The sequence below is a fragment of the Argentina silus genome, assembly GCF_951799395.1.
Source record: "Argentina silus genome assembly, chromosome: 2".
Classification (NCBI taxonomy): Eukaryota; Metazoa; Chordata; class Actinopteri; order Argentiniformes; family Argentinidae; genus Argentina; species Argentina silus.
In genome coordinates, this window is record NC_139656.1 from 19,062,184 (window position 1) to 19,078,495 (window position 16,312).

Sequence of the window (16,312 nt, forward strand, 5' to 3'; positions counted from 1 at the left end):
AGGTACCTAGCATACTTTGAAAGTATACTTTACACATACAAACAACAGTTTACTATAAATAGGGGAACTTGTGGTATACTTATAGTAAACTTAAAACACCACGCAGTCAGTCAGTGGAGGGTGGTAGAGAGGGCTCAAGGAGGTGGAGGATGTGGTGCAGGAGGACGTGTGTGTGTGTGTGGGGGGGAGGGGCGGGGAGGGGGGAGGCGAACGTTAAGAGTTGTCGTCGGCAGAGTCTTTGGTGCCGTAAAGATCAGCCAGCTTCTTAAAACGCGGGCCCCAGCTTTGGAGGTAGTCGTAGTCCAGGTCGGAATCTGTGGTCACTGACTCCAGGGAGCTGAGGGACCCGGCGATGGAGCCCCGGCCCTCGTAGCCGTAGATCTGAATGGAGTCGTAGGGTGGAGCTGTGGGGTCGTTGTCTGCGTCTGTGATGCGTGTCTTGATGAAGTCATCCACATCCACGCTGTTGGCCATGGTCCTGCCGCCGGGCCGGAGAGGGAACTGGAGCTCAGGCTTGATGTCCTTGCGTGGCAGGAATCCGTTGGCACCGTCGGGGTTCTGTAGCGTGGCAATGTCGAAGGCCTCTGTGTCCTCCTCCCCGCCTCCTTCGTCGTCATAGGTGATGATGTTTTCGCGGATGTCCTCCTCCTCAAACACGATGAGAGGCTCCTTCTTCTGTCGGCGCAAAGCCACAAACAGCACCACTATTGCTGCAATAGGGGCAAAAGGAGAAATATCTGTCAGTTCACATACATGGTCTGACTACCTATTAGTGAACTGATTGTACCTCTAAGTTCTTACAGTCAATATATCTTTTTATTTTATTTTATTTTATTTAACTTTTATTTAACCAGGTAAGACCCTTGAGGTTAGAAACCTCTTTTGCAAGGGCGACCTGGCAAGACGAAAATAATGTTTTAAATCAGAAAATGACTTTTACATCCTTTACTTTTTAAACAGTCTTAATTGATAAGACACACACTATAAATATTATGCCTTTGCATCTGTTCCATAAATACATTAAAAAAACTCCTACGCAAACGCCAAGAATTACCATGGTGGAAACATTGGTCAAACATTGGTTAATATTATATTAGGAACAACATGAATGTTTATGGTTGTTTTATTTTCTGATGATGTTCATGTGAGCGTCCCACGTCTTATGCTTCCGGCGTGCCACACAACTGTGCTAGCCCACGAGCTAAAGCCTAGGGTCTTAGTCAAGGTTTCTCATCACACTCACCTAAGAGTATGACGATGCAGGCCAGTATGGCGATGAGGGCTCCAGTGCTGAGTCCTGCAGACAGGATATAGGGTTCGACGTTGCAAGACAGGATGGTGTCCTTGCTGTCACAGCTGCACACCCGAATGGTCAGGGTGTTGGTGCTGCTCATGGGTGGGACGCCGTTGTCGTTGATCTCGATGGGGAGGAAATACACATCTTGGGTCATTCGGCTGAAACCCCTCCGGGTCACGTATATGCTGGCGGTGCTATCTGTGGATGGTGGGCAAAGGGGATGGAAGAGAGGAGAGCAAAAAAAATAGGTTGGGGAACGTGGGGGAATGTAAAGACTGCTTAACACAGTCGCGGTTATAACCTAAGAGTTTTACTTATCCACAGACTGCAAGAGGCAGCGAGAGCAGACATATAGCCGCGGAGGAGAGCAATGAGGTGAAAATCTCCCGATATTAAATTCATGTTTAATACTGTGAACATTTATCAGTTTTTGGAAGTGTAATCAAAGCGCTAGTGGAGGCAGCTGTATTGGTTTTATTTGAGTCTGGAAAGACGCCAAGCGCACACTCTCCTGGTACAAGGTCGCACTCAGAGATGGAGTGAGTTCATTTACAGTAGGAGGCTTGTGGCTCAGTCACCCCCCCCCCACACACACACAATACCTCAGTTAGGATAGCAACAGAACCATGGTGCACACACAGAATGAAATGAAACCCTGCATCAATCCTGCACTATTCATTACAGGGCCACATCATACTTGGTAAGGACAGCTATCATTGCCATGATAAAGTGGCATTTACATGGAAATCAATGTGAAATGTAAATGTGAAAAATGTAAAAAATACTGTAACTATACTGTACCGTCTAAGGTTTGTTCAACCTTGGGTACAAAGTTGTGCTTTCATGGAGAAGACAGTCACTATTGTGTCAAATTATTTTTTTTCTTTTAATTAGGGTTAGGTTTGGTTAATTCACAGACTATTTATAGTGGGTGCAAAACTTTGTTCCTCTAAAACATCTAAATCACATTGATTTCGAGAAAGGCAGCAACATTGAACACTGTTTTACACGTGCAGTTGTGAAACACCAGAAGGCACACATTGTAATTCTAGTATTCAAATAAAGGACCATGATATGATTATGATAATAACAGCTGCCTCAGCCATGTATAGTGCATGCAAACTGCCTGAAAAATCATGAATAAATAAATAAATTGATACATTGAGATTGGAAAAAAAAAAGCAAACTGCTGCCTCTTTGAACGGATTCATTTGGCTCCAGATAAACCCCTGAAAATCTGACGGGGCATAATCTGTGGCGTTCATATTGTAGGGGGCTTTTAAACATCACAGCTGAAAAGCACTCGTTTTGACTCTCATTAGTACAGATCAAACAGAGCCATCTCTCTCCATGCTGGCTGTTATACAGCCAGACACTACTGCAGCAACATCACTTGGAACGGTCAGATACGACTTTATCAGAGGATAAAAAATATCCTATTAAGCCGCAATTAACACATTCATTTTCATCATCCATTCTGCTGCCCACGGAGCCAGATAGATAGGCAAATGGCTTGTGATAACAGTCTGCTCTGGGATGAGTATTCAAGCAAAGGACCAGAGAGGATGAGACTATTGACGGATGCATGTCATTAAGGGCAAGTGTAGTGTAAATAGCTTGTCCTTCAACTGGCGGCAGCTGTTGAATGTGCCATCGTCGTCATGACAATAGCTTTTGTCACATGTCCTGAGCCAATCTCCATGTCTGAGCATGTATTTGTTACGGAGGGAAGACTCAGTCATTAAGTATTGCCTCTCATTATGTTTGTTGAGGGTGTTTATACACTCAGCTGATAAATGTCATCCTCAGGAGGCTCCTAGTTATCCCCATGGGTGCACTTCTTTTGAGGGATCGCAGCCGTAGAGGATAAATAGCGAGAATGTAACAGGTACTCTGACCCGCGTTCCTACACAGCTCTCTACATTGCTGGGAAATATAACACATACTCTGAGCCAACTTCCGATGCAACCCCCCCATCCCTGGGAATGTAACAGGTACTCAGTATATAGACCAGTATACTTACAATTTGACCTACCTGTTCAGAATCGGCTTATACTTCCTTTAGCTGCTGTAAACATGTACATACAATTTGACCTACCTGCTCAGAATCGGTTTATACTTGCTTTAGCTGCTGTAATTATGCATGTTTTGATTATACTATAATTCAATTTAGCTCAAAAAAACGATATGTTCTAATATCTATGCATCATTATACATTTTACAAAAATGGAATGGCTCAAAATTCACCAGATTAGGGTGCGAGCTTGGAGAGGTGAACTATCATAATTCTTATATTTCAAAACAAAGGTATATTTATGGCACAAAAAAAGATTTTCATGGCATGTTTTTCAGAATGTGCTAATCTGCTGAGCAGGAATAGGGTCAAATGATCAGAAAACACCTGGTTTCCTAAGCAGCTCCCCTCCATTTGAGTACCTGGCAGAGTGGAAGGAAGCGAGGCCGTGAAGGGGATGAGTCATCCGCCAGACCCCAGAGGCTGCAGGTGGAAAAGAGGTGCTCTCCCCTCCCCTCCCCTCCCCTCGCCACCCCTCCCGTCCCATCCCCTCCCCTCTCCTCTCCTCTCCTCTCCTCTCCTCTCCTCTCCTCTCCTCTCCTCTCCTCTCCTCTCCTCTCTCTACAAAGGGTTGATCCCACCTGGATCTGAAGAAGCCTGAGTTGATGTTTAATAAAAACAAAGAAACTGTGGTCTTGTGTAAAACTGACGGAAGTACTATACTTGCTGTGCTGTAGAAAGTCGGTATGAATGTCAAAAGAGAGGTCTGTCATCTCAGTGTTGGACAAGGAATCATTAAGCCCACCCACCTCTGTTGTCTTTGAGGGAGAAGTTCTGGTTGTTGGCGGCCTCGGGGGCGATGCTGAAGTGGAAGTACTGTCTGTGGGCCATCTCATCCTTGTCAACTGCACTGACTGTCTCGATGAGCTGGGGAGAACAACACATAGGGTGTTATTATGCAGTACGGACTGACTCCACTCATATCCTACATAAAACGCACCAACATAGTCTCCAACGGAATACGTTCAGGGGGATCGCTTCTGCAGACCAAAGAATACGTTCTGTGTGCACATACAGCATTATCTGGCTATACCAGCGTTGACCACATGTGCTGCTGTAAGAACGTATTCTTTGGTCTGCAGAAGTGATCCCCCAGAACGTATTGATTTAGAGACTGGGTTGAAATGCACATACATTCACCCACAAACGTGCTCTCACAGACAGACGGACAGAAACCTACACACAAAGAAAACATGATATGGGTGGTGGCTTGTTATCAAAAGTTGAATTCTTTAAAAATAATTACTGGTACTGTACTGTTTATCTAGTTTGTAGTGGTATGGGCTGCTACATTGATCATAACCTACCCAAGCTTACTTTACAAAGATGAGTACTGCATCATTCTGTATATACTGAACATATTCATATACAGTACCAAGTATCATCCCCTGCTCAAGGTGGTACTAGTATGCAGAAATCTGCATGTACTGAAATTATCCAGTTATTACTGAGCCATAAAATAAAGTGCTGCCCAGAGTTCTGCCTATTTAACAGTAGACTCTGGAGGCAGTATGCATAGGGATACAAATTGTGCGTGACTAGACTTACTTTGCCTGGGGAAACATTTTCACACACAAGGACTTCGTTTTGGGTGGCAAACTCAGGGGCGTTGTCATTCATGTCTTTGACTTTGATGTTGACACGTACTTTAGTATCTTGGTGATGTCCCCCTATGCAGATTGACAACAAATGGATAAAAAACAAATTCGCATTTCAATGTGCATACAGTTTTGAGATCTATATGTTCTCCCTCTGTCAGTCAATAGAAGAACTTGGAGACAACAACACAGAATTAACTTGTGTCTGTATTTTGTGTCCATATTCATCTAGGCCTGTTGAATGCATATAAATTATGCTGACATACAAGAACATCATGTATATTACAGAGAAACATTTTGAGCTGTTGAATTTCTGACGCATACAATTATCCAAGAGAGGAAAGATGGAGATTTTGTGATATATATACTTCAAACAAGCACACATATTATCAAATTATACAGCCAGCCAGCAAACATAGCTACAAACTTTAAAATATATATATTTTTTATTTGGGGGATGTGGATGTTTTGCCAGTAAGCTCTAACTAGTCATTTCATTTGAGAAAGGCACTTTGTGGTCATCTTTATTTCAAAACATCTGGCTAGCTGGCGTCTCTAAGACCACATAAGAGCAGGGTGTGGGAACACAGTGACTGGCTACTCAGGCAAATTACATCTCTGGTATTCATAGCCTGGTCTCTAATTTCCAAACCCTGGAGTTGTGTGGTTGGGTGGAGGAGGCGTACCGATCTCTGTGGCACTGACAGAGATGTTGTGCCAGGGTAGTGCCTCCCGGTCTAGTGGTCTGGTGGTCTTGATGATGCCATCCTCGGGGCCAATGCTGAAGAACTGTTCCACGTCCATGTACCGAGGGATCATGTACCTGAAGTGAACAAGGTGCATATCAAATATGAATGATCATAAACAAATAAAGCCTGGTTCTTCAGATAAAACAAAAAAACACAAGTCTTCTGTTGGGCAGTAAGAATGTAGTTTTCAACCGTATTCAAAACTATAACTGCCTGGGTGGACAACCACACTAACACAAAGAAGTAAATTAAAAGAAGGATGGTTTTTGGTCGACGTACTGTATGTACCTGACAGGGTTGTTGGCCACGTCCGTGTCCTTAGCATGTACACGGCCCACCACGGTGCCGTCAGGAGCGTTTTCCTCTACCTCAAAGCTGTAACTGGCCGCAATGAAGACGGGCGGCTCGTCCGCGTCCTCCACCATGACCTTCACCGTGGCTGTGTCTTTGTAGGGGCCCCAGGCGATGAAGCGCGGGTCCACGTGAGTGTTGGATGCCTCCACGATCACTGTGTACACTCTCTTGATCTCAAAGTCCACAGGCTGTAAAGAGGGGGAGAACAGTTGATTTCAATTATTTAAAATCATATTGTCATTGTAAAACGTGACATAAATTTGTAAGAAAAAAGGTTGACTGCATCACTGGTAAATATAATACAAATACATTGGATGTTCTTTTGATGTGATGCATATCACAAGGCTGCAGATCAGCAAATTGACAATATCATCCGAATACTTATAAGATGTAAAGATTACCTAAAACTAAGAAGCTAATATATATAATGTGAAATTGTTGATAGGACCAAATTTCCATTGCCTTACTGTTGCCACATTAATTATTCAACATCAGATGGAGGTATGATGCTAGGGGGTGCTGTTGCAAAAATAATACATTCCTTGAGGTTATCAAGGCATTGCACGCACGCACGCACGCACGCACGCACGCACGCACGCACGCACGCACGCACGCACAGTCTCTGACTGGTATGATTGATTTTGAGTTATTTTCCTATGTCTGTTTTTTATTTAGTTCCTTTAGTCTGTTTTATTTTTTGCATGTCTTTAATGAAGCTGCCAACGGTGGAAACAAGCGTGACCCAGTTCTTTCCTCTAACAGGTCGGAGAGTGTTCCTCACGTCTCATGATTCCAAGGTCCCCTCTTGCTCTCTGTCTCTCTCTCAATCTATCTCTCTCCCACCTTCTGCCTCCTCTCTCTATTCCTCTCTCTCACCCTCTTTCACTCTCTTCTCTCCCTCTCTCTTTTTCTGTCACACACACTCTCTTGGTTCCTTTATTTGGCACTTCATAATTTGCTGGCTGAAACTAATCAGCGGTAGATAATATTCACAATAATACCAGGGCTCCTCTTAATATTCCGCTTGTGCTGTTAGCCCGCAGTTGAAACAGAATACTTGATTAAAACCCCAGCTATTCCGTCAGTAATTTCGACTTTAATTTTCGACATGCTTTGAAGAGCAAAAGGTGATGATTTCCCAAGAGGTGTATCAGGGAGGCATTATGTTATTGAGTACAGCAGGGCTGCATCAAACTGATTGTTGCCCGCATGCTCTATTGTCTCTCTCACCCCCCTGCCCCCATCCCCCCTCCCCACATCCACATCCACACACACACACACACACACACACACACACACCTATCCTCATCATCAGCCAGAATAGGCTCATTTGCAGGTCCCTGGGTCCTGATGTTTGAGGGAGCGAAGCACTGTTAACAATTGCAACCCCCCCCCGAACACCACTCTCTCTCTCTACTTGGCATCAAACCATTATTTCCGACTGATTCAATTCTTCACCTTTCCCCAGCCACAGATTCCATTATCCATTACTTTCATAACACTTATTGTGATTGTTGCTGTGCCTCTGTTATGGAAATGGGGGAGGAAATGAGCTCAGCAGCCACGTCTGATCATCACTTGGGTTCAAGCGACCATAGAGGAAGATGTTTACACGGCTATTTTCCGCATCTCAACGACTGTTGAGGCTTACCTGGCCTAATCCTCAGCCGTGAGTCACTGAGCAGGGCACTTTTCATCACATGTGCACACCGATAATCACACGCCACTAGACTGTGATTAAAAAATTACCCAGCTTACATAAACCCATGAGAAAATATTACTATTTCCGACTCAAATTCAAATGCTCCCTCTTTTGTAGAGTTCAGTTCTACTTTAAGGGGAGCACAAAGGAACAGGAGCGATACTCATGAATTTAAAGCATTGGCTTGGTGAGCTGGACTAGGGATTTCTCACACTAATTCATACCTTTTCAATCCATGAGGGAGGAAGAGAAGAGAATTGCATTTTAGTGATCCAAAGATTTAAAGCACCACCACAATTGAAGCACCACCAGGTGGCGCTGCTCTTTCTACACTGCTACTGGTGTTGCTGCTACTGCGTAGGGATTAAAGCAATGCCTCTCTCTGTGGCAGGGCAGGTAGGCAGCTCCAGGCATTATGAAGCTACAGTATTGTACACTGAGAGGCACCGGCTGTGCACTGCAGTGCAAGGCTGACTTCTCCAGGTCGGTAACTGGGGGCATAATCCCAGCCCAAGAGCAGAGCGGAGGAGAGCTGGGGCACTGGGGCACTAGGAGCCGCCAGCCCCACAGTCAGCCTGCAGAGATGAGTTCCCCCTAGCTCGTCTAGAGAGAGCCAGCCATGAAAGTCAATGCTCAACCCAGACATAATAAGAAACTGAGGCAGTGTCATTGCAATCACAGAGTGGAACGGTGAAAAATCTTCTCTCTCTCTCTCTCTCTCTCTCTCTCTCTCTCTCTCTCTCTCTCTGCTGCTCAGTGTGTGCCACACACACAAGCATGCACACGCACACACACACACACTCTCTCTTTATCTCTCACTCTCTATACACACACTCACACGCACGCATATGCACACACACACACACACACACTCACTCTTTCTCTCTCTCTCTCTCTCTCTCTCTCTCTCTATTTCACATATTAAATACTTACACAGATCTAAGGTCATGTATTTTGACACTTTGTGACAAATCAATGCAGATTACCTTGTTGTTATACACTCTATCACACATCTCTTTTTAATCCACTATGATTCCCTGACCTCATACTGCAAGACATGACCTATGACCTATGCAATTGTTAACGCTATCCTCACTCCACTCACCTTTTTCAGTTTGATAACACCCTCACGGGTCTGTGAGTCAGTACTAATCTCGAACACACTCATTCCATCCCCCTCGATGAGACGATATGTCACAAGTCCATTCTCCCCCAGGTCTGGATCTTTGGCCTTGAGGCGGCCCACTTCCTCTCCCACAACCTTGTCTTCCGAAACCGACATGGCGTATACACCTGTGTGAAGAAAAAACAATAAATACAGTTACAGCAGAGAAAATATTACAGTCGGTGGAGTATAGTTTTCACCTAGTACGTACTTACTGGTTGAATAACATATTATAGATTACATACAGATTAGGTCAGAAAATGAAGAGAGTGAGCTTTGTAACACAAGAGCTACCTGTAGAGGTTGGTTCAGGTAGCCAGAAACCAAGCCAATGAGCAGACAGGCGTGTGTATGTGTGTGTGCATGTGTGTGTCTAGGGGGGGGGTGCAGACACCTGCCCATGGCCGAGGCAGAGCAGTAGGACCATATGGCCTCACGCCCGGTCTGCTCCTCCTCTCTTAGTGTTCAGAGCCAAAAGCTTCAGCTGCATTTAAAAATAACTCTGACATGGGAAAGAGGTCTTTTCAAAAAGGCATAATGATGAAAGTGAAAGGGATGCTATTTCAATTAGACTACATGAAAACATGGATCTTTCCATGAGAACATTAGTGTATCCTCCTTGTCCATACTGGCTCTGACCCAAAAAACTAGAAAGAAAAACAGAGCTAATGTTGGAGACTGAACAATGAGAAGACTGAGTGAAAAAAAATGGCTCAATTAAAAAAATGATGATGTAAGAAAGTAAAACTGTGTCATCTCAAAAGCCAGTGATTATTAATTCAACAACGTTCCAGTTATTGGCTAACACTATTTCAGGTAGTTGAATCAGCCCAGTAGATGACTCAAGTTTTAACCAAAGTTTCTTGAATGCCCCTCACTCCACCAATGACAAGTCTATCATAAAAACATTTTCCAATCCAGCAGCCGCAGTTGACTAGGCCTGCTGAATTCAAACCATAGTCCTATCTGCTGGAAGTAAGGGGAAATAGTGGGCACTCTCTTGGATAAGGCGTGTGTGTGTGTGTGTGTGTGTGTGTGTGTGTGTGTGTGTGTGTGTGTGTGTGTGTGTTTTTGTATGTGTGTGTGTGTGTGTGTGTGTATCTACTCTGCGCACAAGAAGTAGGGTGGAAATTGATGTGGGCCATTTCTACTACATGAGATGGATAAAATCTATGCACTTTGCACAGTTTAGAGCTACACTACTTCCCTCCCATTCGCTCTCTCTCACACACACAAATACAGACACAAACACTGTAAATATTTCACAACTTTTTATCGCTTTGGAGATTTGTTGTCACCACATTTCCTATGGGAGCAGTAAAAACGTTTAATAATTAAAATGTTATATTTTCCTCTTTAACATCTATACCCTGTATAAACAGCACTTTACATGCTCTCCGGGGGGGGGGGGGGGGGTCCATATTTTGACATGTCAATATGAATATGTCATCCAAGGCTTGAGGAAAGAGCGAGAAAGAGAGAGAGAGAGAGAGCGGGGGGGGGGGGGGGGGGGGGGGGGGGGGGGGGGGGGCACTAGACTGGGAAAAATCACACCTGTTCCCCTTGGAAGCCGCCTGTTTCTTAGCAAAGAAAGTGGCGACTAGGGCAGAGAAAGACGTATCCAACTCAGGGTCAGAGTTAGTTTCGGGGAGAGAGGGGAAAAACAGAGAAAGTGAAAGACATGACAGCCAAGACAGACAGACAGACAGACACACAGGGCGCCATTCACACTCACTCTGAGGGAACTTGGGCGGGTTGTCATTGACATCCGTCAGGGTGATCTTCACCTCAGTGGTGCCCGACAGTCCTCCCATGTGTCCCCCCATATCCTTGGCCTGGATGACCACATCGTACTCTTGCCGAGCCTCTCTGTCCATGTTAGGCAAAGCGGTGCGAATAATCCCTAGGGAGAGAGAGGAGTGACAAGAAAGGAAAAGTTACATTTGATTCAGGAGGGACCTGCCTGTGACCTTAACAATTCACTCTACAGGACCCAGGGGAAGAGCAGGAGGGTATCAGGGGGGCATCACTGCGACGTGAGACCACACAGTGACAGGTGCCATCTCAATCATCAGGCTTGTCATCTATATGGGGTAATTTTCCAGATGTAAAACAAGGATGTGTTTCAAAGGAGACCACGGCTTCAGAACAGCAAGTAGCTGTGTTTTTTTTCTTTGTTCTTTTTTTTGGGCTGATTAAAAAATGTGTGAAGCTGTTTTTTTTTAAGCCGGTCTTTTTATTTAATTATTTTTCGGTGGGCAAAACTGGCAGTCGCTGCATCGCAGGAGAATACGTTGAGGATGGTTGTTCTCCTGTGATATTTAGCTGAGCCCTGTGCATGAAACGCAGATAAGCCCAAAACAAATTAGAAATGTGAGCATTGGACAGGATCCAGTGAAATATCCAGCTTTGGTTTATTAGCAGGATTTTCTCCCCCCGATCACTCTCTCTCTCTCTCTCTCTCTCTCTCTCTGAGCTCTGAGCTCTCCCTGTTTGGCTAGCGCTACTTTGGCTCTCAGAATGCATTGAGTTCAACCAGGATATTGCTTGCCTAATCTGGCTGTAAGTTAATTCCGTTTGGCAAAGGACAGGTACACTCAGGCTTTGCTTTGGAGAAGTCCCAAAGCACAACAGGGCTACCCTCATGAACCTTTCCTTGGCACAGCGACTATATGTGAGACATGAGGGATTATCATTTGATACACTGAAAAATACAAGATTGTTTTTGATATACTGTATGTTGTCATGATGTCCCACAGGGTATGTGGGAACATAAATAAGAGAAGATGAGACAACCAGACAACATTAGTGTTCTTGTTTTTCTTTTTGTAGGACTCTAATTGCTACTAGCATCTATTTTTGAAGAAGGTTTTTCTTTCAATTAGTTTGATGTGGTTATCTCACCTACTGAATTTGGATGCACTTATTGTTGCTCTGGATAAGAGTTTCTGCTAAATTACTTGAATGTAATATGTAAATGTAAGGGTAAAGATAATCTTGGATCCTAGAATCTCATCTCTCAATTGAGATTCTGGCGGTGCATGACGTAAAAACTGCTGACGGAAATTGTAAGCAAGTTCACACCCCTCAAAACCTCAATATAATCTGCACGTCTCTGGTGAAAATCACCAGATGTACCGCCTCCCATGAGCACTTTTAGATGGGTGTGCTGTCAGACTCTCCATTTAAAAGAGCATTTAAATGAGTCTGACTAGGGTAAGGTACCTGTCTGTGGCTCCACTGAGAAGTAGGGCTGGCCCTGGAGAATACTGTAGACCAGCCTGGCGCTGTTCCCGTAGGTGGGGTCATCAGCGTCTGTGGCTGTTACCTGCATCACTGACGTACCTGGAGAACAGAAGACAAGCAGATGTGAGTTTCTCCTGGCACATCATAGTCAACACCATTTACCCTGTATAACAAACAACCTGATCTACACAAAAGACTAGAACACTCAGCTTGAACAAATCCTACATATTTCTACCATGTAATTACTGCTATATATAGTTCTAGAAAAGTATTTTACTTTTCACCTAATTGTGAATTTAGTTTAACCACTGACTGGCATGACCATTTGAAACAGGCCCGGTCCAGACTGTCCAGTCTGAGCCACCATACAACAGCAGCACCATTTGGACTGTCAGCAGGAGGAATCACAGGGTAACAGATTTTTACAGTGTGACAGGCCAGCATTAAGGGTGATGTATTACAGGGTGTAAGACTGCCCCCCCCCCACCACCACATACATACAACAATAACCATGTCCCCAGGCTATTGCGCACAGTGCATATAAGCCTAGAATAACAACAACTCAAATCTGGCCTTCTTGGGAGTGAACTTACAATGACCATTTGAGTAAAGTATTTGTCATTATTTGATTTTAGTGAATCACATGACTGGCTCCTAATCTGAAAGGTTGTGTACAAGCACAGGAGGGGAGATGGGAGATGATAAATGGGAGGTAAAGGCACTGCCTATGTGTTGGGAGTTTTTCCCGATCTTTGTATTGGGTAAATTAAGGCCAAGTTTGATATGTTGGTCCACAAGACCTTGGGTGGGAGTGTCAGGGAAAGAGATTACAACAACAACAACAACAACAACAACAACAACAACATACTTGGGTGTGACCAGGAAAATTGCAAAACAGTGACGACAACAACAACAGCAGCAATAGCAACAATCTTTTAAACGTGTCTTTCCCCCTGGTCGGATTTCAGTAATAATAAATAATAATGCGTGGGGAAACAAGCTTTTTCAACTGGCAAAAGAGACTAAGGGTGAATCAGACAGGGGGTATGGGGCATCCTTCCCTTCCATGTTTCCTTCAGACTCACCAACGTTGGACATCTCAGGCACCCTGGCATAGTAGGGCCCATGCAGAAACTCAGGCGGGTTGTCGTTGATATCTTGGACCTTGACAATGAACTCGGAAGGGGGCTCCAGGGGTTTCATGGTGTCCCTGGCCACGGCCTGGGCCGTCAAGGTGTACTGGGCCTGCTCCTCCCTGTCCAGGGTCTTGGTGGCATGGATGTTGCCTGTTTTGTCGTCAATGACGAAGATGGTGCCCGCGCCCTCCCCTGAGAGAATGTATTTGCACATGCCATCCCCAGCGTCCACATCTGAGTGGAGCTGAAAAACAGAACAATAGGCAAGCAAGACTGTAAGTAAAACCGTTACATGATAAATAATAAGTGACATGTAGTGTGATAACCAGGGTTAGGGTTAGGGTTAGCATATTTAGCCCAGCTAATCAGGCAAATGCAATCACATTGATTGTTTTTTTGTTTTACTGCTAACTACATTAAAAGTCATTGCATTTAATACAGTGAATCAGCTTGTATTCATTCCAATTTGATGCACAAGGGAATATCACAGTAAGTGATAGGGATTTATCCCATTACCACTTCATAGCTAAATATGCTCATATGCTGTTACTATGTATTTACAAACCAATTATTATTGTATGTAACATGTTAATACAATGTTGTTTCTTGAATAATACAGTATATCAACTATACAACATCAACTCAACAAGTTGCATAATTATTATGTCCCGGGCTCTATGGAATATTATATATTGATGCGCGTCCAGCATAAAAATTGTTGTTGTTTGTTGATTAATATCATGCATCTTCTAGCAACCTTTAGAGTGTGTTCCAAATGTGTCTCTTGACCCCAGATATCCCCATCCAGTAATAACCATGAACCATCCTATCTCGGTTCTGGCGGAATTAGAGAGGCAAATTTAGGTCCCCATTTGTAATCATAATTTCTGTGGAGCCATAAATCGCCCATTTCCCACACGTCAGTGTCTTTGGGGAATGCTTTGTTATTGAAAAGGAAATGCAATTTATAACCTTTAATCAAGTGGGCCACTGATTGCTTTTGTGTAACAAATGGAGGATATTGCCAAGGTCTTGGCTGGTAATGAAAATCCTTCTGACTTTAATTCAGCGGTCAACAGAGAGAGGGTGAAGAAATAGAGGGGGAGAATAGGAAAGAGAGCTTTGTGATGGTGACGGTGATGATGGTGACGGTGATGATGATGATGATGATGATAATGATGGAGGGGGTAAAGAAAGATGGAAAGCCAAGGGAAAAGAGGTGGTGATGGTGATGACAATGATAATGGAGGTGGTAAATAAATAGGGGGAGAGAAAAGGCACAAGAGGTGGTGAGGTAATGATGATGATGAAGAATTGATCAAACGGTGCAACCTTACTTACCCTGCCTACTAAGACTGGGTCTGGGCCCGTGTACTCCTCGATGACGAAGAACTGGTTCCACACCCAGCCTCTCTTAGAGCGGTGAAGAACCTGGCCCTCTTTTCCCCTCTCCCTATGCCTGTGTAGGGAAAGGCGGCGGCGGTGCCCGCGCTCCAGGGGGGCCAAGGCGGCCGTGGTGCTGCACAGTGTGGCACAGCCCAGGCACATCAGGAACATCTGCAGTCCCAGTCTCTGCCACATCCTGCCGACTCCGACCAGCAGTCTCCTCTCTTTCTGCCTCGACTTCCTTTGAGCCTTCCTGCACGTGCGGCGGTGTCCCTTCGGAGACACAACTCAAAGAGAATCCTGGGAAAACCGTCCTCCTGAACAGTCTTTCACCTCACTCGCTAGCCCTGGGGGGACTTGGACCCAAAACCTCACCAAATGCTTTGGTTTTTGCAGTTACTCATCACAGCCCCTTTCTTCCTTCACCCTTTGTCCTCCTTCTCCAAACTCAGGCCCTGAAACACAAAATAAATGTATTCAATCACTGAGGGACAACATAGGTGTCTGTGCAGGAGTAGTTTAGTGACACCATGCAAGTGACAACAACCAAAGTTTTAAGTGACTCCACTCAAATCTAAATATATTAATTCATTTAGTGCCTCAGTATCATGTTCTAATTAAGTGAGAGAGGTTGTAAACTCATTTGCCCTTATTTAATTAGACATCAAGCCACTGGTGTTCTGGAATTTAACTGTTTCCTATGCTGTTACATTAGATTAGTAGAGGATGAGAAAATAATAGCGTCCTTCTGGAATCAAATGCAATATAAAATGCAGTACTCAATATTTTATTTACTAACCATGAACTCACAGTCAACAAAAGGACAATGGGGAAAAGCGCAGTGACACAAGTTCTCTCCCAGTCCCAATCTTCCATCAGTTGACTCAATCATACAGTATAAGTGAAAAAAATACAGGCTTTGTCACACACAAATAGCTTAGGTGATATCACACATCCAACAATTAAACCAGATGCTGTTGGCAGTCCCATGATTGGCTTTCATCACTTCCTGCTTGGGTGTTTATAGATGGACAGAGGAACAAATGGGCTCACAGGGGGATTTTCTCATCCACTGAGCTGCGAACAACCTTCAGCTTCAACTAGCGTGCAACGATGCTCTGGGCCCAACCACCGCCATTACGCTTTAACACACTGCTTAAAGACATGCCTCTCACTGAGGCTGGTTTAAACACACAGTCCACCAAAGAAAGGAGGGGGGGGGGAAGAGAGAGAAAAAAAATCCAGCTTCTGTGGCAGAGCTCATAAATAACGCCCAAATAAAGCGCATCCACCAGTGAAGTAGGGAAATGGGCGCTCTAACTCAGACAGGCCGCTCTCCTGTCAGCACCAATAATGATCGCCTGATAACGCTTCATGCTTTCCAGTGTCTTGGCTGTAAATTGGCAGCCACTCTGGAAAAATAAGACATTTTCTGCTTTCTTACGTTATTGACTGGCCACCAAAATGTCAGCCTACACTGTGTGTGTAGGAGTGCTTTTTATTGCTTCAGCAGAGGCCTCCCCGTCATCTCAAGGGGTGTGTTTTCCCAATGAGATGCCTCTTGAATCACAGGCATATATTAATTGTCCAGCAACCCAAGATGGC

The 16,312-nt window shown here is 44.4% G+C and overlaps 1 protein-coding gene across 1 annotated transcript; it reads right to left on the reverse strand.

The window, feature by feature from the left end:
• Positions 1 to 213: 213 nt before the first annotated feature.
• cdh11 (cadherin 11, type 2, OB-cadherin (osteoblast)) lies at positions 214 to 14,902 on the reverse strand (the record flags this gene model as incomplete). Its single annotated transcript, XM_083665119.1, has 11 exons — positions 214 to 710; positions 1,244 to 1,495; positions 4,121 to 4,238; positions 4,920 to 5,041; positions 5,656 to 5,792; positions 6,007 to 6,260; positions 8,880 to 9,067; positions 10,675 to 10,842; positions 12,165 to 12,284; positions 13,271 to 13,565; positions 14,663 to 14,902. 11 exons carry the CDS (start codon positions 14,900 to 14,902, stop codon positions 214 to 216), a joined length of 2,391 nt encoding a protein of 796 aa, XP_083521245.1.
• Positions 14,903 to 16,312: the final 1,410 nt, after the last annotated feature.